The sequence below is a fragment of the Lycorma delicatula genome, chromosome 5 (assembly GCF_047948215.1).
Source record: "Lycorma delicatula isolate Av1 chromosome 5, ASM4794821v1, whole genome shotgun sequence".
Lineage (NCBI taxonomy): Eukaryota > Metazoa > Arthropoda > Insecta > Hemiptera > Fulgoridae > Lycorma > Lycorma delicatula.
The window spans coordinates 49,415,609-49,438,622 of record NC_134459.1 but is presented as its reverse complement, the minus strand read 5'-3'; the positions used below and the strand labels follow the sequence as shown (position 1 = coordinate 49,438,622).

Genomic DNA, 23,014 nt, shown 5'->3' with positions numbered 1-23,014 from the left:
AAGTTTCTAAGGGGAGCATCTCAAATACATTAAATGGAAAAAGGACTGTGTTATGACACATTATTTTAGAGGGTATTAAAAAAAAGATATTTTGATATAAAAATCATCAACTATTACAATCCTAACCAAAATGGTAGGTAGCCATTTAATTTTTTTCACAGCTAATTTTAAAAGCGATCTACATTACCAACTAATAACTACTCAACAGTGAAAAGCTAAAAACTAAAATCTACCAAATGCTCCTTCTTCAAAACAATCTATTTTTTTGTATGACAAGTCTATATGGAGTGGGCACTTTTGAAACTAACTGTGAAAATATTAAATAAGCACCATTTGGTTATTTTTGTTGTAGCCCAATATTTTTTATATCAATTTTTTTATATTTAGTGGTCAAAAAGTTATTAAAGGATTGCCATTCTTTATGAATATATTGTGTAAATTGATATAAGTACACAAACAGAATGTAGACATTGAATTAGTGTACTTCTTATCATTAATTAATGTTATAAATGAGAAATCTGAAAATAAATAATTGAGAAGTTACTAACCTCTATAGAAATAGTCGCAGGATTGGATAATTCATTATGATCATTTCTCTCTATAAAGTGTTCAATACGTAATAAAAATTGCCCATCTAGCCACGGTTCCAATGTGAGTATTCTTACATTCTCAGGCAATGATGTTTTCAACCCTGAATACTAAAACATAAAAAAGAATGTGCTTACATAACAACCATAATGATCATTAATTATTCAACATGCAAAATATAATAGTAAAAAAACCTTTGTTTTTGACTTGTTTATGAATATTTATGTAAAAAGGTTGTACTGAAAAACTCAAACTAGTCAGACAGAAATTTTGCAGTTTTTAAGTGTGACTGTTCAGAAAACATAGCATTTCTCAGTCTTCTTCACATATGCTTTGTATTGTTAGCCTTTTTTATGATGCATCATTGGTGTTAAGAGCTGTCTTTTAACTAGGCCATGAGCTTTACAGTTAGCTGCAAGTTTCATGTGATAAACAGTTAACTCAAAATCTAAAAAGTAATGTTGACAGTAATCTAGAAAATAAAAATTCTTTAAAAATATTAAGAACACATTTAAATGCTCAATTGTATATGTTTTAAATATACAGCAAATCCAGTTCTCTAAATAATTACAACTTACATTTAAACATTTGTCATATTTGTTCACAAGTTTTAAAATCATATTGTTATAACCCCATCCCCACTCTATTTAATCAATTGTTGATTGCAAGCTGCAAATCATCATCTCTAAGAAATTTTCAACCCAGAAAGGATTGCTATGAAAGAAGTGAATCGAGGTTCTGTACTACTGGGTGGATGATAAAAACAGTATTTTATAAATCCAGTTTTCAACTTGACAGAGTCTGTCATGTTTTAATTTTGGTGATTTTGGGGAAAGTTGAGATGATGTCTTTGAGTACCTGACCAACATTCTGGGTTGAAATGAACATGACGAATTAATCTGTGTATATTGAAGTGACACAGGGAAACTTGGAATATTTTTTGTGTCGAACTTTAGAAGACATAACAGTTATATCTGTCATGACTAACCACAAAATAAAATTATAAATTAGATATGTTAACATAATTTTTATAAAATGGAATAAACAAATCTGTTTAGTGCTTTACATTATTTAAAAGACAAGATAATTAATTATTTTAACTTTAAATATTTACCTCCATTTTAAACATGTCATTCCACGTAGAAAATTTTGTATCATTTAACTGCGTGAGAAACATCCAGACTTCATTATATTTTCTTTCAATAAGCAGTCTGTCATCAGCATTTTGATTTTGTACTTTTCCAATAGTGAGGTAATGTTTACCACGTACCATTATCTCACGATTAAATTCATTCTCAATTAGCGGTTCACCAACTCCCAGTTCATCATCATAAATTAATTGCCTGTGCACCTGAAACAAAAACCAGATATGTATTTTAATGTTTTATTACTTGACAAATATTGTGTGTTATGTTATTATTAAACAGAATTCTTGACAATATTTTATGTAATTTGTATAATAAGCTATATGTACTCTTTTATCAGAAGTTATACAATTTTCTGAGGATTAATTTACAAAATACTACTTCATATAAAACATAATTTTTTCTGAAGGTATACTAACTTTCAAATAACCTGAACATGAGTCATTAAAACCATACAGCAAGTAAACAATATAACTGCTATATTCATTGTTAACCACATTAAGCAAACAAGAAAACACATAATAAAAGCTTATTTTATCTCCTGTTAAGATAAGATAAATTTCTAAAAGAGGTAATTTTTTCACCTTATATCCTATTTTTTCTCCTAAAAATTATTTAATTTTAATTAAATTTTTAAAAATATGTTACTTTAGATTTTATCTCAAAAAAAATAATAAACTAAGGACCTTGAAAAGTACATGAAATAATAAATATCAGAAAATTCAATGTACAATAAACTTTTACAAAAATGCTTTTTCACTAAAAATCAATTGATTATTGATGTCATTTATACTAGTTTGAAGTAAAAAATGTTTAGGGAAAAAAATAAAAAGCATTATTTTCTTATCACTGAAAATTACCAAAATAAAAACAAGAAACTTAAAATGAATGGAGTCAAATCTTTATTTCAAATAAAACTTTTATTTTGGCTACTTTCAAGAAAAATAAATATTGACATAAGTTTTTTAAAAAGCCTATTCAATATATCATTGGTGTTCCTAATAAAAGTTCAGAAAAATTTCCTATAAAAATAGATAAGGAAATGTCTTCTTATCTATATGTTGGGAATTTTCTTTTTTCAAATAGACATTTAATTTCCTGAATAGATTGAGCTGCTGTAATGAAATTTGGTTTATCATTTTAAGTAAAATATATTCTGTACAAAATAAATCAACATGAAATTTTTATGTTTGTAAATTTCACAGTGGCGGCCACCTCAACTTTTCACTTCATGCTAGAACTAATAGAGTTAGGAAGTAATAATTTATTAGTTATAATTTTAAACATTTCATTACAAACAAAATTACACTTTGTTATTTTTCTTGAACTGGACTTCAATAAAAAGCCATATTATAATAAAAAATGGTAGTGTGAGTCCGTGCTCAAAATTATAAAATAATTTTTGCCAGTTTTTATTTCCTTCACTATGTGATAATATTAATCAGTACCAATCAAATAGTGATATTACTCAAATACCACTAAACTGATGACGTTATCTCCTCTTCTTAATTAAAAATACTTACTAAATATTAGTAAAAAAATCCTTCCATCAAAACTTTGTTAAAAGTTGTAGTTGATCTTGTGTTTTGAACAGAGTAACAATACATTGTTGTCTGAAAAGTTTGATATTGCTACTTTTTTACTAGAATGATACATCAATACACAATTTTTTTAAGTATGTATAAATCTTGATTTGGTTGAGGTGCATCTGATGAATAGAAAAGCAACTGGATAGGATCAGAAATGATATACCTATTACGGTTCGTGTATCAATACCTCTGGAGTGGTATTGATACTGAAGCTTATTCAGATCACAGACATTCTTCCAATAAAATGTTCATCAAAACTGACAGAGTTTGAGACTGGTATATTTTAGCCATTGACAAATGAAGAACAATTCAAAAAGACCACAAAAAAGTAATAATAAAAAGCAAACCCTCCAAAATTAATAGACCTACATCAACTTTTACTGTTAACATTGTTTTATTTTTTCAAAATATTTATAAAAGTGAAAAGTTCTGTTACAGATATCATTTAATCGAATACCATCAGCAGCAGATGTATTTCCCTGCATAAGTACCCTGAATTTAGTGTTAAATATGATTGTGAAATCAGAGCCACCAGTGGTTGCATTCAACAAAAATTAAAAAACAGAATTCAAGAGTTGTATCCAACAAAATCAAAAAAAGCTTGTAGAATTTTTTCATAGGATTTCATTATTGCCTATTATAATATTAAGTTTTTGATTAATTACCATAAGTTCAATTTCTCCATCATTAAGACTTGTTCCGCCCTCAGGCCTATCTGGAATGATAGACATCTGTGTTTCACCATCCTGGATCATTATACGACTTGTTACAGGATAGTAATTGCTGGATACAGTACTATTACCCATATTTATAGTCCAAGACTCACGTTTATTTCTGATTCGTCTTATCATTTCTCTACCATTAGAATCGGTAAAAAATGTTTCGTTACTGTTCAATTCTGGTATTTTATATCTTATGACAACTTCCTTTCCAATAAAATCCCTATTAAAAAAATAAAAAATAAGTGTCATAATTTATTTTTTTAACCGAATAATAGAAATAATAACTGTTATTTGATTAAATAAATTCTCCATTAAATTTGTTTTACCAAAGTTATTTTTTTCTTTAGAAAACTTCTACATGATGATTCTAGATAGAAAGATACCAGCTGAAATGATAGAGATACTAAAGTTATTATTGTAATGGATTTCATGGTTACTTCCTGCATGAATTAATTTTGTCTTTTTTAATTATTTTTACAGTACTTAATATTATTGTATTTCACCATATTAATTTAAACATACAAACACACAAGATTTTCAAAAATAGAGTATGACTACGAAAAAAAGTATTGTATTCAAACTGTATTGGAGGATATATGTTTTATTAATTAGCACCATAAAGAAAAATTATTATTTTCCTGTCCGTTCAGTTTGGTGATAAAATGTTGTAATAGTAAATTCTAATTTATTTAAAGGCATGATTAGAATTTTTTTTTAAAGTTTAATAATGATAAAAATAATTAAAATACTGATTGATAATCCATTATTTATGTGATTATTATTATTATGTGTGTATGGGTCATGAATGTTATGGGTAATAAAAAAGAGAAAACTCATGATTCTTTCTTGAAACAAAACATTAAATATATTGCATTTATATATTATAACAATTTTATTGAGCTCATACAGCCTTTAATTTTGGTTTAGACAAAAAGAGAATGAAATTTGTTTTCAAACATTAGTTATTTAAGAGTGTAATTTTATTAATACACAGCTGTACCTGTGATTTATGCACGTTTTACAGAACAATTTTGAATATGTAGTAGTGGAAAGATCAATGATCAATCTACATTCAAGTAATAATTTTCTATTTGTTACATTAACATAAAAAATATGTTATGTAATTTAAAACTGGGTTAAGAGGTGTAGATTTTATATCTGATTAAAAAGAATAGAAACTCCATTGTCTGAATCAATTGTATCATCGAGAATTGCATGCAAGTGAATATTTCCCAACATTATGACAAAATTTAACATAAGCAAATAAAATTTTCAACTAGCAAAGGACTTAAAAGCTGATCAAAATTAAAAAAATGTGTTTGACAAAGATGTTGGAAAATTTTGACATTTAGATTTTAACCTATGAATATTTTATGTTTTTTTTTTTTTTTTTAATTTTTAGATTTCATAACTGTAAGAAAAGTATGGATGAAATTTTTTCATATTTGAAGGTAAGATATAAATAATAATAAAGCCTGATTTCATTAAAATCAATTAATGATAAATATTATATTTAAACTCACTGTGATACACCCAGTGGACCAATCAACCACTCAATTATTTGGGATTCATACTGATGTGGAATGTTTTGGTCCAGTTATGTGGATAATTTGGACAAAAATTTCCACATAATAGATATCTATAAAAATATGTAGGCATTTCGATCCTTAGTTCTCGATTCTTATATATAATACCCTATACCCTATTCCAATCTTACATGAATTACTGAAGGAATGTTGTGTGAATTATTTGAGGTTCTTAAATCATGTGGGAAAACAAACATTTTCCTAAAATTTCATAAATTACACCTCTCTATTTAGTTTCTTATTACTCCAGTATTATATGCTAATTTTACTGTGCTAATAAATTTTATGTTGTTACTATATTGTTAGGGGAATAATATCATTACAAAAAATACTATCGATAGTGATCAACTGGAGTCAGAATTTGTAAGATAAGATAGGCCTGATGACAATAACCCAAATGAAATTGCCAATATCAGTGACAGACATCTTTTATTGTTTTCATATACATGGCACAACTGCTACAGAAAAGTAAAAATGGCAGTTTGATAGACTGAAATTCAAACAGAATTCATCTAAAATTACTTTAGATACAATTTTACAAAAATTCTGTTTAAATTAAGTCCATGGATTATATAGTATGGCAGGACAAGTGCAATTATTTTATTAAAAATTTATATTTCATAAATTATAAATTTATGAAAAAATATCATAAATAGCACCATCAGTAAATGAAAAAAAAAATACTGCATATAAAACTAAACTCTAATAATATTTTCAAATATTTAATGACATTGTCTAACAAAAAATATATTAGAAAAGCTTAAAATAGAAAATTCTGTTAACAGACACTGAATTACTGTTTCTTAAGTGTAAGTTTAATAAAATAAATATTTTTATGACAAAGTTTAAAAAATCTGCATCATTTACATTAATTTCCAATAAATATTCTACTTAAACTTACTGTGATACACCCAGTGGACCAATCAACCAGTCAAATTCAATGTGATCTTCATCTTTATATACCCTTACCACTTGGCTGGCCCAGTCATTGAATTTTTGATGGATCTCATCAACATGAACACCTGCAATCAGACACATAATATTTAATTAAGGGGTCTTTCAAACTGAGCACAAAAAATTGACAGATTGTGGTGGTGATTTTTAAAAATTTCTCTAGTATATTTGTTTTCAGTAGTTTATGACAAATCATCATGGAATGCTATATGCCTCAACAAAATTTCCAAAGAATAGAAATTTATTATCAAAATACGAAATCAGTTACATCTATGTGTACCATACACTTCACGATATTTATGGTGTACATAATCAGCCAAACAAAAGCACAATTCATTGTTTGGTAAAAATTCAAAGAGAATTTTATTTACTTAATATTGAAACCAATTCAGAAAAGAAATACAAGCAGTCAAGAGAATATCACTGCTGTTAGTGAAAATCAAAGTTTATTGGTTTCAGATGATTCACAACAATTGCGCCTTTCTTGAACAACAATATGGCAGATTTTATGTCAAGATCTTGATCTACACCATATAAAATTCTACTAACCCAAGAATTAAAGCCACGGGACCATTCTTTGTGTAGACGGTTTGCTGATTGGACTCTAAGAGCAGCTCAAAGAGAATTCAAATATTCTTAAAAAAAATAAAATCATATTTTCAGATGAGGCTCATTTTTGACTTGATGACGTTGTAAACAAGAAAAATTGCCATATTTGGGATGATTCCAATCCACAAATGATTCAACAGCGATCATGACATCCAAAAACGTTACTGCTTGATGTGGATTATGGACTGGTGGCTATAGACAGGATAGCATGTGTTATACACTTCATATTTTAATGCATAAATGTAATGAAGTAGTAGAAATTCATCTTAGCTTTATGTACCAATTTTGCTGCCTTGTCATATAGCAAGAAAATTGTTTTCAAAATACACTTTACTATTAAAAAGATGTGTTTTGTATTCATTCAATAATTATTATTATAACATAATTTAAAAAATGTATTTATGATGAAACAGAAATTAAATAAAAAATCCGTTCACACAAAAAATATATCTCATTAATGAAAGTATACATGAAAACTTTATTTAAATCATAACATAAATTAAAATTACATTTGATACTTATTACTAAAAGGAAATCCAATCCAGTAAATATGTAGAGTGATCTACCTAAACACATCCCAGGTGCTAGTTCACAGTTACCGAAATGTTTTAGTGAGTAGCATCTTGGAGAAACTGATGAATATGAAATAAGAATAAAATGCTAACACACCAAGTCACATTTTATAAACTAATTCACATATATTACCAAAATTAAATGATGTTGGGTGAAGTTTCACTGTATTGTATTGATAGTTATTACTGGATAAAGACCATTTTTATAATAAAAGCTAGATATCATTTATAACTATACTTACATAATGTAATATTTGTGATTTTTTTTTTTTTTTATAAGACCATAAACTTAAAAAAAAAATTGTAGGAGTAACTGGTTATCCAGATGATGTCATGTACTAACATCATTTAAAGAAGCTATAAAATACTGTTATCAGAAAAATTATAAGATTAATAAAAAGATAACAAAATACAATTTTATAACTTTTATTATGTGAAAGAGGGATCATTTGAAAATTGTAGGTATGGGACCCTCCCATTTACAATTGTTTCAAATTAAAAGAATATATTTCAGCCATGGTTTAAGATTAACTTCCCATGAAAAGTTTATTAAAACTGGAACTGCTGTTATGTGATAAAAAAAAGTTAACTAAGAATTGAAAAAAATAGATAGTTATTAATGGCCTTATTTGCAACAAGTTATTTTTAATGAAAAGACAATCTACTTGTAAGTGTAATAAATAATGTCGATTTTAACAATTATTCATTTTCTAAAATAATTTTATGCTGATTGTAACGCTGCCAGATTTTTATAATTTAAGGGTCCCAGGAGTAAGAAGAGATGATTGGACAACTGAGTTTTTTATTTGCTACAAAATAAGAATTTTTGAATAATAATTGTTAAACATTAAAAATCATTTATTTTAATTTTTGTAATTTAAAGAGTATAGATAATTCATTTCAATTTTAATTAAATGAAGGCATGAGCTGGCAAGGGATCCCTGACCTATTTGACATTATTAGAGTTTTTATGTGTCCTTGAAAAATAATATATGTTGAAAATATATATATCACAAAATTTCTTTTATTTCTTTGTTAATGAAAAGACTTAAGGAACTAATTACTTCTGGATGGATAATGTAGCTCAAATGTTCAATATCATAATCTTTTACTGGCCCCCCCAAAAACATAGCACTTTGAAAAAAAAGAAAAAAGTATGTTAAGCTTTTAATTTGAATATAAGACAGCTGCTGCATGCCATTGAAATGCAAGTAGGACTGAATATCTTGAAAAACATTATGTTTTTTGTTTTGACAGAAGGGTAAGAAACTGAGAGAGAACCTCTTCTATATGAATTTTCTTTTTAAGGTAGATGAAATAAAAAAAAAGTGTGAATACATTAATACACACGTATATTAATTATAGTTGAGCTACAGGGATACAGGCCCAAGAAGGGAAGAGAGCCTTAAACTCTTGGGCACCACTATGTATTTTAACATTTTTTTATGGTAGATTACATTTTGAAAAAAAGGCAGTTTAATATTATTATATTTCAAGTTTTTTGAGAGGAATGAAGAGACATGAGCCTCTTCTCATGAATGATTTTTTTTTTTTTTAATTTAGAGCAGAGGTTCCCAAATTTATTTTTCTCATAGACCACTTTCAAAATTTTGCTGGTTCCGGTGGACCCCCTGCACCTACATTTCTACCATATTTCCAGTCGATGGAAAATGTGAAAATTATATCTAACTATGAAAATTTGCGTTACGGCTGAGTTCCACGAACTAACAGCTTCCGAAAAAAAAGTGAGAATTGATTGGTTAATTTTTGATTGACTGTGCTGTGAGTGGATGTCAAAAAAGTAAAGTTGGCCAATCAAAAAAAAATGCTTCCATCCAACTTTACATTTTTGATATCTACTCATAGCACAAGAAAGCAATCAATTCTAACTTATTTTATTTAGAAAACTTCCCATTCAGAGTGGTAAAAAACTAATGAAAAATAGTATATTTTTTTGTGTTGCATTTATTCAAATTTGTAATCATTACACTATTAATTATTATTGTTATCATATTGCAATGTAATATAATAAAATTGTCGTAATATAATTAAAATTAAACATTAATAACGTAATGTAACTTCTACAATGACAATCACAAAATAGTTACAATTTTAATGGGAGGAATGTACTTAATGGATTGACAGCAAATTATCAATATTTGGCTTCAGTTTTGTTAGGAATAAGCGCAAATCTCCCCGTTCTGTGATATTGAATCTGCTCCTTTTTTTTTGATAAAAGGTTTGTAACGACACTAAAACTTTTTTTTACAAGATATGACGAGGGAAACGCTATCAAAAGCTTTTTTCGCAATTCCCCACAGTCCAGGATATTTTTCTGGTATTTCTGCCTGCAGCCAAAATGTTTGATACCCTCTTTTAAATTTCACCTTCAGCTCCTCATTAGTGCTAAGCTCGAGTAGCTCCTCGTGTAATATCATATTCTCCACTTCCGTTTCATCAAATGGATTTATGATCCATGGTGGTATTTCCATCGTCAGGATATCTTCAATTCTGATTTTGAAGTCATCATGCAGGGCAATTAAATGTTGAACGTATGTCTGAATATCCTCATCAAGGAATTCTACCTGTGACAAGTTTGAAAACTGGGAAAATACGCGCTGACTAATATTTTGCTTCATAAATTTCAATTTATTAAGTAATTCAGCTTTCCAAGAAAAGCTGAAATTACTTCCTTTGTTTTTATTAAATTGAGACTGTCCCCTTGTAATTGTAAGTTAATGTCATTAGATTTTTTGAACAAATCTGTCAAATACGCGATGTCAGCTTTCAAAGTGATCAGGTTTTCTTTTAAATCTGAATCTTTAAATCTGAAAAAGTGAGTAAAATCTTGTTAAGCATGCATCTTTCGACAACCAGCGTACTTCAGTATGTAAGAGCAATCGTTGGAAGTCTTCATCATTTTCATCGTACAATTGGGCAAATAAACGCGTATTCAATGCATTGCTTCTTATCTTGTTAACAGCATTAATTACAAGTTGAAGCGATTGGTGCAATCTATCACTCAGATTTTTCGCTACTAGGTGTTGTCGATGGATGACACAGTGAATTGCAGTTACCTCTGGTATAATTCTTTTAAGATGGCTTATAAACCCACGATATCGCCCGACCATGGCAGGAGCTCCATCTGTTCCCACCGAAATGACGTTTGTGAATGGAATTGTTTTTTCGTTAAAAAAATCACTCAGGACATTAAATATTGATTCACCTTTAGTGTCCGTCTCCAGAGTTTTCGCGAATAGTAGCTCTTCGTGAATTTCTTCGTCCATAACAAATCGAACATATGCCAATAATAATGCTTCATTACCAGGTAAAGTTGACTCGTCCAGTTGAATAGAAAAATGAGTTGTTTGCAGATAATTACACAAGAAACTTTCAATATCAGAGCTCATTTCATCAATACGTCTTTGTACAGTGTTGTTACTCAAAGGAATTCTTTTGAGTATGTCAAATGGAGATTTGTGCAGAACAGTTTTTAAAACCTCTTCAACAGCGGGTAAAATTAACTGTTCTCCAATGGTGTGCGGTTTTCCAGATTTTGCAATAAGTAATGAAATATTGTACGATGCCCGCAAGCCATCATCGTTACTTTCAGACGTTGAAGCGAATATACTGTGCACGGTAGGTCTCTTTTCATATTTTTCCTTCAATGTTTGAAAATATTTCAAATCTTTACCTATTTTATCAGGATGACACCTTCTTAGATGATCTTCGAGCTTCGATGGTTTCATAGAGTCATTGCTCAAAATTTTGCTGCACAAAAGGCATATAGGCAATCGCTTGTCTGCCTTTGATGGAAGAAATCCAAATTTTAAATAATCAACACTGTACAGTCGACATTTCTTCTTAGATTCAGCCATGTTTCGTATCGGTTACCTACCGGTAAATAAAAAAAAAACTTTGTTTTAGTAATCTCAAGGCGGTCTTACTTAACAGGATATGACTATTTTAACAGAATAGGATTAATTAATTATTGCAATGAAATAAAGTACCAGCGGCAAACTGATTCTAATTATTAAAAGCAATAAATCGGTAAGATCCATAATAAAGTTTTATGAAAATGGTTGAACCGATTTTAATGTGATGTAAAACATTTTTTCATTAATTATATTTTGATATATTTCTGTAAATATTATAGAAAATACTTTTAAATAACCAATATTTTGATATCACAACTCTGCGATTTTAATCATTTATTTATTACTTTGATGCACGTTACGAGTACGTAAAGACAGGTACAATTTATGAAAATATACAACGTGTTACAGAATAAGGATTACAACCGGGAAATGGTATGTTCAGGATCAGTTTTTAAGTCGATTCCAATAGTTTTTTTTATATATACCAGAAAAAAAATTTAGACCAAAAATTAATAAATCCTTAAACGGAGACAATACAAAGTGGTCACATTATAATATTGTGATGTCGCGTAGGTAGCGTAGCCCCCGCGGCTTTCACCGCGCCGCGAGCGACGTTTCAATATTGTGATTTGACCACTTTTTACTGATTTTTTAATTAATTTTTGGTCTAAATTTTTTTTCAGATATATAAAAACAAACTATTAGAATCGACTTAAAAACTGATCCTGAACATAACATTTCCCGGTTGTAACCCTTATTCTGTAACACGTTGTATAAGTGTATATAATTACCACCACACAGTCGGGTAAAAAAAATATTACTAATAAAGTAGGGACAAAAAGTTCAACCTTTCTCGGCTTTCTGTTCTTTTAGGGAAGTCTCTAATAATGTCTCTGTTCAGTATTTAATTTTTAATACGTACCTACTACACGCAAACATTACTAATATACTTATTACAACATAAATATATCTTTATCGCAGGTGGGTTGGAAGAGATTTCTTTTAGGAATAAGCCTCGCCTTTTGTTTCTACGTATTTTTTTGTAATTTGTGCATTTTTTGTTTACTGACGTGTACAATAAATTGTCAAATAAATAAATAAACAATAAATAAAATAAAAGTAAGTATAACAAAAAAGCAGGTAAGTACTTACTAGTTTTAACGACACTGGCAAACGGTAACATCTATTCACTTTACTTTTCTTTTCTAAATTCCGGAAACAAATGAGTAACGTTTATCCTTGGCAATCGTATTTATATTAGTGAAGAATCAAACAAGTTCATGCAAGATTGCTAGCACACACACCACAAGTCGTATTTCGTCCCTTTGCACGTCTGAACAAGCGTTGCGGACGGCGGCGGCGGCAGCGGTGGCGCTTTGCAAGTCTCGACACGTTCGTTGTACTGAATATGGAATATGCAAATTTTTACAAGTAACAGTCGCTGAGCTTCTCAAAACATTATCTGTCTAGATTGATACACAAAGTCAAGCCAACATTTTAGTTCTTCACTATCGAAACCAGATGAATTTTCGTGGACCCCCGCTTACGAATTGTGAACCCCATTTTTTTGTCACGCCAACGTAGGCCCCCGTCGAGTCTCCCGTGGACCCCTGGGGGTCCACCTGGACCACTTTGGGAATCAATGATTTAGAGGATAGAAGGTATCCCTCCTTCTACACTTTTTTTCTGACGGAGAATGCCTTCAAAAAAATAAAAATTTGACTTATTATAGAATTTTGTTTTTTTACAAAAGTAATTCGGTCTGAGGATGTTAGAGACGTTTAACACTTTTCAGCCCTAGTGATAGTATGGTATTGTTCCAGTAGAATCAGATCATAAAGTTTGGCTAAAGTGTGATAAAACTATTTTCGAATTAACTTGATATTAGTATCATAGTATCATGGATGGCTATCAAAAGGGAAAAATTGAGGGAAATATAATGGATTATGTAACTACTATACAGCCCTTGACACGTGGAGAAGGAACAAGCTTTGAAAAACCATTTGAGTTTTCCTGTCAATTGAGTAGTTCTTGACATTATACCAAATTTGATGTCTCATAAGAGTATAGATACATATATATTATAATAAGGATTAAGATTTAATTATTCTATAAATTAAATTTAAATACCATAATACACTTTAAATTCTGGATTTGATGTTGAAACTGGCACTGGCTCATTTTCTTTAGGATTAAATATATAAACTCCAGAAGGTTTATCCCTTTCTGGGAGATCTTTACTTATGTAATAAAGATAAGACTGATGTAATGAATACATTTTCCCTTTTATGATGCAGCTTTTAATGTGTCCATTACCACCATCCAATATCACAGCTGTCCTATTCTAAAGCAGAAATAAATTATTCTTAAAAAATGTTATTCTAAAGTAACTTAAAAACTGCTTCAACTGCAATAGATACATCATACAAATGAATATTTATGATTTATGACAAATGAATATATATGATTAGTGGCACTATATTTCATTTTTTTGGAACCTTTACTTGTCAAGAGTGTGGTTATCATATTTCATCTAAATTAATACTCTTTAGTTCCCTTCACGTTACAATTAACTTGATTTAGTGTATTTCAATTTTTTTTATGTTAAAGAAAGCATTTACAAAAATTTAGTCAACAATACTTGTTTTATTTATTTAAAATGTAAATCATGATTTCTTTCATCTCACCTACATTTTCTTACACAAATAAATCTTTTATTCAAATCAGTATATAATAATACATTCTAACAATTTTATCAAGAATGGGTAGATAAGGAACTGTCTTAGCATTTGCCAGGATGGCGCAGAAGAAACTGTGATGTGACCTTAATCAGACCAACATCACAAGATTAATTATAAAACAAAACAGATATGATTTAAGTACATACTAATTATTAAAAATTACAATAAATACATGAAATATGAGACCTTGCCGTTGGTGAGGGGGCTTGAGTACTCAGTGATACAGAGTAGCTGGACCGAAGGTGCAACCATATCGGAGAGGTATCTGTTGAGAGCCAGACTAAGGAATAACTCCTGTAAGAGGGCAGCGGCTCTTTCAATAGTTGTTAGGGGTGTGGGTCAGGGCGACTTAAACGGCCATATCAACATCACTCAGTCCTCTGAGTACTGCGCAGCTGAAAGCAATGGAAAACTACAGCTGCTCTTTTTCCAAGAAAATGTGGCTCTCTGCATTTTCATATAGCAATGATGGAGGCGCCTTTCTTGGTCAAATATTCTGGAGGTAAACTAGTCCCCTGTTCGAATCTCCGGGTAGGGACTACTAAGAAGGGGGTCACCAGAAAATTAAAAAATAACATTCTACGAGTCGGAGCGTGGAATGTTAGAAGTTTAAAAAAGGTTGGTAGGCTGGAAAATTTAAAAAGAGAAATGGATAGGATAAATGTGGATGTAGTAGGAATTAGTGAGGTTCGGTGGGAAGAGGAAGGCGACTTTTGGTCAGGTGATTTTAGAATAATAAACTCAGCTTCAGATAATGGGCAGGCAGGAGTAGGTTTCATAATGAACAAGAAGATAGGGAAGAGAGTAGAATAATTCAAAACGCATAACAATAGAATCATTGTAATAAGGATAAAATTAAAACCTAAACCGACAACGATTGTTAACGTCTATATGCCTACAAGCGCCCATGATGATGATGAGGTAGAGTGTGTATACGAAGAAATTGATGAAACAATTAAACACGTAAAAGGAGATGAAAATTTAATAATAGTTGGAGATTGGAATGCAAGCATTGGAAAGAGCAAGGAAGGAAATATAGTAGGTGAATACGGGCTGGGCAAAAGGAATGAAAGAGGGGACAGACTTATAGAGTTTTGCACAAAGTATAATTTAGTAATTGCCAACACCCAATTTAAAAATCATAATAGAAGAATATACACTTGGAAAAAGCCAGGCGATACTGCAAGGTATCAGATAGATTATATCATGGTTAAGCAAAGATTTAGGAATCAACTCGTTGACTGCAAAACTTACCCTGGAGCTGACATTGATAGCGACCATAATTTGGTGATAATGAAATGTAAATTGGGATTTAAAAACCTGAAGAAAAGGTGTCAGATGAATCGGTGGAATTTAGAGAAGCTTGAGGAAGAGGAGGTAAAGAAGATTTTTGAGGAGGACATCGCAAGAGGTCTGAGTAAAAAAGATAAGGTAGAAAATGTAGAAGAAGAATGGGAGAATGTTAAAAAGGAAATTATTAAATCAGCAGAAGTGGACTTAGGTGGAACAAAGAGAACTGGTAGAACACCTTGAGTTTCAGATCATATATTGCAGCTGAAGGATGAACTTAGAAAATATAAGAATGCTAGTGATGAAGAAAGTAAAAGGAACTACAGACAATTAAGAAATGCTATAAACAGGAAGTGCAAACTAGCGAAAGGAGAGTGGATTAAAGAAAAGTGTTCAGAAGTGGAAAGAGAAATGAACATTGGTAAAATAGACGGAGCATACAGGAAAGTTAAGGAAAATTTTGGGGTACATAAATTAAAATCTAATAATGTGTTAAACAAAGATGGTACACCGATATATAATACGAAAGGTAAAGTCGATAGATGGGTGGAATATATTGAAGAGTTATACAGAGGAAATGAATTAGAAAATGGTGTTATAGAGGAAGAAGAGGAAGTTGAGTAGGATGAAATGGGAGAATCAATACTGAGATCTGAATTTAAGAGAGCATTAAAAGATTTAAATGGCAGAAAGGCTCCTGGAATAGACGGAATACCTGTAGAATTACTGTGCAGTGCAGGTGAGGAAGCGATTGATAGATTATACAAGCTGCTTTGTAATATTTATGAAAAAGGGGAAGTTCCGTCAGACTTCAAAAAAAGTGTTATAGTCATGATACCAAAGAAAGCATAAATGTGAAGAATACAGAACAGTTAGTTTAACTTGTCATGCATCAAAAATCTTAACTAGAATTCTATACAGAAGAATTGAGAAGAGAGTGGAAGAAGTGTTAGGAGAAGACCAATTTGTTTTCAGGAAAAGTATAGGGACAAGGGAAGCAATTTTAGGCTTCAGATTAATAGTAGAAGAAAGATTAAAGAAAAACAAACCAACATACTTGGCGTTTATAGACCTAGAAAAGGCATTTGATAACGTAGACTGGAATAAAATGTTCAGCATTTAAAAAAAATTAGGGTTCAAATACAGAGATAGAAGAACAATTGCTAACATGTACAGGAACCAAACAGCAACAATAACAATTGAAGAACATAAGAAAGGGAGTCCGACAAGGATGGACCACTGAATGTGAAAATAGGAGGAGAAAAGATTATGGAGGTAGAAGAATTTTGTTATTTGGGAAGTAGAATTAGTAAAGATGGACGAAGCAGTAGCGATATAAAATGCCGAATAGCACAAGCTAAACAAGCCTTCAGTAAGAAATATAATTTGTTAACATCAAAAATTAATTTAAATGTCAGGAAAAGATTTTTGAAAGTGTATGTTTGGAGTGTCGCTTTATATGGAAGTGAAACTTGGACAATCGGAGTATCTGAGAAGAAAAGATTAGAAGCTTTTGAAATGTGGTGCTATAGGAGAATGTTAAAAATCAGATGGGTGGATAAAGTGACAAATGAAGAGGTATTGCGGCAAATAGATGAAGAAAGAAGCATTTGGAAAAATATAGTTAAAAGAAGAAACAGACTTATAGACCACATACTAAGGCATCCTGGAATAGTCGCTTTAATATTGGAAGGACAGGTAGAAGGAAAAAATTGTGTAGGCAGGCCACGTTTGGAATATGTAAAACAAATTGTTAGGGATGTAGGATGTAGGAGGTATACTGAAATGAAACGACTAGCACTAGATAGGGAATCTTGGAGAGCTGCAAAACCAGTCAAATGACTGAAGACAAAAAAAAAAAAAAAACATGAAATAATGTTAAGGTATATACTTGGAAGATACTAAATCTAAAAAATAATTCACAATTCATAACTTGTTAAAGAAAATTATTCGAGAACATACTTCTGTATATGTTGAATGAGATGCAGAAAATTCAGTGGTTTTTTTTAATTGACATTTAAAAATTCATCCACAGAGTAATATTGTTTCGTTAAAAGAAAATTGTTTAATTGTATTTTAAACAGATAGTGAAAAGATTGTTAAAAGGTTTGATATTATACTAAAAATGCTAACGGAAGCATAATAAGGCCCTTCTGAAAAGCCAAACTATTGTGCTGGATTACATGAAAAAAATTCTGTTGCCTGGCTTGATAGAGGTGGATATTGTAATATCTTTTTAAGAGTGACTATTCTTTTTAGCAAAACTTGCACATTCATACATATAAATACAAGGATATTTAAAATCTTTTTAATATTATTCCACATGACTCATATTTAAGGGGCACTTGTTCTGCTTTTGAGGGAGCTCCAAGAATAATATGTTACTGCAGACAGGAATACATGTATTATGGGCATAATAAATGATTAAGAATGATAAGCTTAGCATTTTATTAAATTGCTTTAAAAGAAAGCAGTATGGTTAGATTTTGTTACAAATTAAATCAGTTTGATCATCCCCAAGAGAATTTGTCATTTAATAAAACGCCCAGAAATTTTTCTCTATGGTAACAGAAAAGTACTACCATTTCATTAATAGGGATTCAATTCACAAGTAGAATTTCCATACTCGTCTCATAATGATCATCTTCATACTCGTATATTAATGTGTTGAGTTATATTTGAAGAGGGTTGAATGGTTCAAGATTTTGAGGTAGTTCATTATTAAACAATAAGAAAAGAAAAGGATTGAGGACACTTCCCTGTGCATTCTGCATTCTATAATTTCAAGTAAGAGTCTACATTTTACATGTGTACTCTTTCAGAAGATGAGATTTCAACTGCTTGTTTGCAGCTGGTAAAAGATAAGACTAACTACCAATTTTAAGCAACTCCTCTGATAGTATAGCTAAGTTTTTCAATTAAGAAATCTTGAACTAAATGTTTATGAAAGTAATTTTGTTAGTATAATGCTGTGAAAAATTTCTATTAGAAGTTCAGGTATGAATTTTGTGAAGACACCAGTCTGCCCTCCATTCCTGTCTGCTCCATTCCATAGGTGCAACATATGCTTTACTTAAACAGGAAAATGTTTACCTCCCTTACAGCTTGAATTCAGTGCCAAGCTGTATGATTTCTTCTTCTGTCACCTCTTTTCTAACATTAAAGTCTGGCTATCTATCCAGAGATTTGAAACCAATGAATAGTTCATGAATGTAGCTTAAAAAATGGCTAGCTACCACAAAGTTGTACAATGAGACTGGTGTCATAGTATGATAAGTGCCTGGTCATGGATTATAAGTATGAGGAGAAATAATGTACAATTATAAGTAACTTAAGTGTATAAAAAAAATTGTTATTTCCTTTTTATCCAATTAGAAGGCAGTTTTGATACACCCTTCTCAGAAAATTATTAAAAAAATAAAAAAATTAAGTTGTTTTTAAATCTTTAAATAGGTCACTTTAATTTTTCAATGTATGATCTTATGTTTATTATCTTGACAGTCCATGTGCTTTTTTGTAAGTCTGTAAAAATAGATGATTGGGATCTATGAGTTAATTGTTGAGGGTTTTTCATTTTAGCATTATAAATTGATCGTGTAGAACATTTAACAATTAAACTGCACTAATACAGCTACAGCTGATTAATGTTTTCACAAATTTTTTCTATTTGTGACATCTTGATCATAAAATTGATGATGAATATAAAGAATAATAATTTACAAATGCTTCTCCTGAATAATTTTAAAGCATTCAGTATTAATACTTACAACATTACCAATAGTATACACATCAGCTGGCGGTATTTCTCTTGTACCAAATACCAGATCATTGCTTGGTGCAATATAGTAAGATTTAAAGCCAAGAGGTGGAATATTTTCTGCTTTAAAAAGAATTTCAACTGTAGAATTACTTTTACGACCTGACATACTAATTACAGATTTTGGTACTGGAACTAATTGAGCGTTCTCTTTTTCACCTGTAAAAATAGCATCAGTTATCATATGCAGTAACAAAGATAAGATTTTAATGACTGTTAAAAAGATATTAACATGTTTTAATGTACATTTTTACTGTTATTTAATGACATACAATGCGTTTTTATCATTTTAAGACATCCTTTTATAATAAAAAGAAAATTTAATGAATATTACATCTTAATTAATTTAGAACATAATAACCTTGAGGATTTAGAACAGTATATGATACCATTCCATCACCCATAACTGGCAGTCTGACGTAATGTGTCGTCGGATGACTCAGTGGATTGTATAGTGTAACAGTGAATGGCTGGCCGCTTTCACAAACTGCACATTCAGTCATATTTGAGCGTAAGTACGGACTGAATTTGAACTGACTATTGTTAGCATCATACCCTTTATTATGCTCATGAGATAAAATTGTCCTATAAACAATGTAAAAAAAATAATCAAACACATAAGAAAACTATAATTATTTATTATTCTAATTTAAACTAAAATTTATTATTCTAATAAAATCTATATATGATTTTTTTTTTATTTGTATTCACTGTAACCCAATGAACTTGCAGATATCTATGAGCTCTCAGAACAGAATGAGTGTAAACTTTCAAAAGAGGAATGAAAAAGATTTGTTTTTCTTATAGTACCTGAAAAGTCTTAGGTCAGAGCAGTCTACTAACTTGAACACAAAAAATCACGAAAGGAGCACATAAAACCAAGTTATGAAATTCTTAAAAACTGGACAGCATTTTTAACAATATTAGAACTGAAGGTTTAAAGTGGCCATTTGGCCACTTTAAATATTTTTCATGTATGCCTTGATATCAAAGCATTCATGAAATGTATTTATTTTGAAAAACTAAAGTATAAAACCTAAGAATAAAAAAAGTAATCCTAGGATTACTGCCAGTAGATTTAGATCTGAAATAAAATATTAAAGAAATCTATCTTTTTACAACAAAGCTATTGATACTTTCATAACAACCGTAAAGCTTCATATTATCTCATATCCAGTATTACATACAAATCTTTTCTTCAAGTAAAATAATCCATTCACTTCGTTCTGCTTTTTGCTTTAAACCAAGATCCGGAGTATTACTGAATTTAATAATGTATAGATTGCACAATTTTTAAAGACTTGCATTTGACATCAAGTTTTAACTAAAATATTTCAAGTAAGACTTCATTTTACTAATTTTATATCAGCATGCAATTCCGTTAACAAATCTGTTCTACATAAGTACAAGGTGCTGCCTTACATATATCAAATTATAAAATCCTATTTGTCAGATCTGTTCCTCTCAGATATAGAGTTGATGTAAACTCTGCACAAATCTGAAAATTTATAAATGTGAGAATTAGGCAAGAAATTGAGAAGAAAGTAATGTAAAAGATCGGAGAGATAATAAAATACAAAAAATATTTGTGCACATCAATCACTTAAAAACTTTTACAAATAAATGAATTCATTTAGAATCTTACCCAACAGCATGTGCGACTGTAACACTACTATGGTACACAGATTTACTCATTCTTAATTTATAATCTTCAACTACATGTGACTTTGAAGTTCCTGTAATTGCATCATGATGTTGCATTAATGCTATTGTACTCCGTAATTCATCCATAGCATAATTATTAAAACTTTCTTTGGTATTACTAATAACTGTCAACTGCTTGCATATCTAAATAAAAAAATAAAGTAAGTAATTTATGAACGACTTTTCACCTTTCATTAAAATAGTAGATTAAGTTTTAAATATTTACTCTGCATTACACCAACAGATTCATAGCATCTGTGCTTTTTATGCAAAAAAAAAAATCAAGTTTGAATCCTAATCATACTTAATATTTTACATGTTACAAAAATTATATTCATTATTTCCTTTAAAACTTAATGAATTACACTGTCAAATGAAAGAAGAATATGCAGATGTGTAAACTGAACCGTTGATTATCTTTCTAACTGAAGGAGGTCCTCAATTTAAGCTGTATGTTTATATCTGTGTCCTTAACGTGTTTTAATACATCTTCAAAGTTACCAAAGCAGTTAAGATTTTATATTTAAAAATTAAATTAGGCATAATATTTATAATCCCAAGATATATTCCTGTCTGAAGAATAATATAATTTCTTGAGGTTTCTCCAAAAATCAAAAGTTTTCAAGGTAAAAAAATAGAATAACAGATCCTTTTTTAGTGGTACAGTACATTCCATGCAAATCATTATTTAAGAAATTAAAAATTTTAACTTATCCATGAGTTTATGAAGGGCTTATTCTTAAAAAAAATAACAGTATCCACCTCTTAATCAGACAACAGAACTCTTCCAGGTAACCCAACATTATTCTTTAGCTTATGAGAAACGACTTATTATTCTTATGTTACTGTATTTAATGAATTGCTGAACCATTTAAAAAATCTTCTCACCAATTTATCTGATATAAGATTAAAATATTTCTTTATAAAAACAATATTACTCTTTGACAAATTTTTAAATACTGTAATACTAATTTAAAAAAACCCTGAACTTTCTGCTTCTCCGTACAACTTAATGTAAATATGTGCTGAAATAATTTTCATTAATAATAAATTATTTTGTAATTACTTTTTATGCTCATAGTCTTCAGGCATTTTTGTTTAAAATAGTTAACTTTTATCACATCTGTTTTTTACTTCCTTGTACGAAGTAAAGGAAGTATTGTAATCGCAAAAAATTTTGGTTTTCATATTTCAATGGAAATATCCATTTTGACCAGCTGAATCTATTCTGACTATTTTCGACATAATGTCTGTATGTATCTAGCATAACTCAAAAACAATTAGCCGTAGAATGTTGAAATTTTGGATTTAGGGCTGCTGTAACATCTAGGTGTGCACCTCCGTTTTTGATTGCAATCAACTTGACCAAAAAAGTCCAAAATCCAAAAAAATGGATTTTAGACTTTTTCTTAACTGCAGTAATAAGCCCTCATTGAGAGCTTTTCAATGATATATCATAAGTGGTACTTATTTTCATTGGTTCCAGAGTTATAGACAAATAAAATTTTAATTAATGAAATATTTGGATCTCACAAGGGGAAGGTACATAAGTTCAAATCCGAATTCATTTCCTTTTTTTTTAATTTATATATATTGACTTATTAATAATTTAATAATCTCTGATTATAAAAAAAATTATAATAAATAATTTAATAATTGTTATTGAATAATTGTTATTCGATAATAACAATAAAAAATATATATGAAAAAAAATCAGAAGTTATTAGTGAAATAAAATTTTATGTACTTTTCATTTTTTTAAATGTGTACATGTAATTTAATAGGCGTACAAGGAAGTCATGCGGTGTCCACATCAGAT

The 23,014-nt window shown here is 29.7% G+C and overlaps 1 protein-coding gene across 1 annotated transcript in view; it reads right to left on the bottom strand.

Moving 5' to 3' along the window:
- LOC142324925 (lysosomal alpha-mannosidase-like) overlaps positions 1-23,014 on the bottom strand; it is a 72,465-nt gene that overhangs the window by 2,532 nt on the left and 46,919 nt on the right. Inside the window, exons 9-16 of the mRNA XM_075366070.1 lie at positions 21,137-21,339; positions 19,853-20,076; positions 19,442-19,650; positions 13,774-13,987; positions 6,532-6,652; positions 3,988-4,264; positions 1,703-1,939; positions 549-698 (exon numbers count right to left, since the gene is read on the bottom strand). Of these exons, the coding sequence (XP_075222185.1) occupies positions 549-698; positions 1,703-1,939; positions 3,988-4,264; positions 6,532-6,652; positions 13,774-13,987; positions 19,442-19,650; positions 19,853-20,076; positions 21,137-21,339 (1,635 nt within the window). The remainder of the gene's footprint in view (positions 1-548; positions 699-1,702; positions 1,940-3,987; positions 4,265-6,531; positions 6,653-13,773; positions 13,988-19,441; positions 19,651-19,852; positions 20,077-21,136; positions 21,340-23,014) is intronic.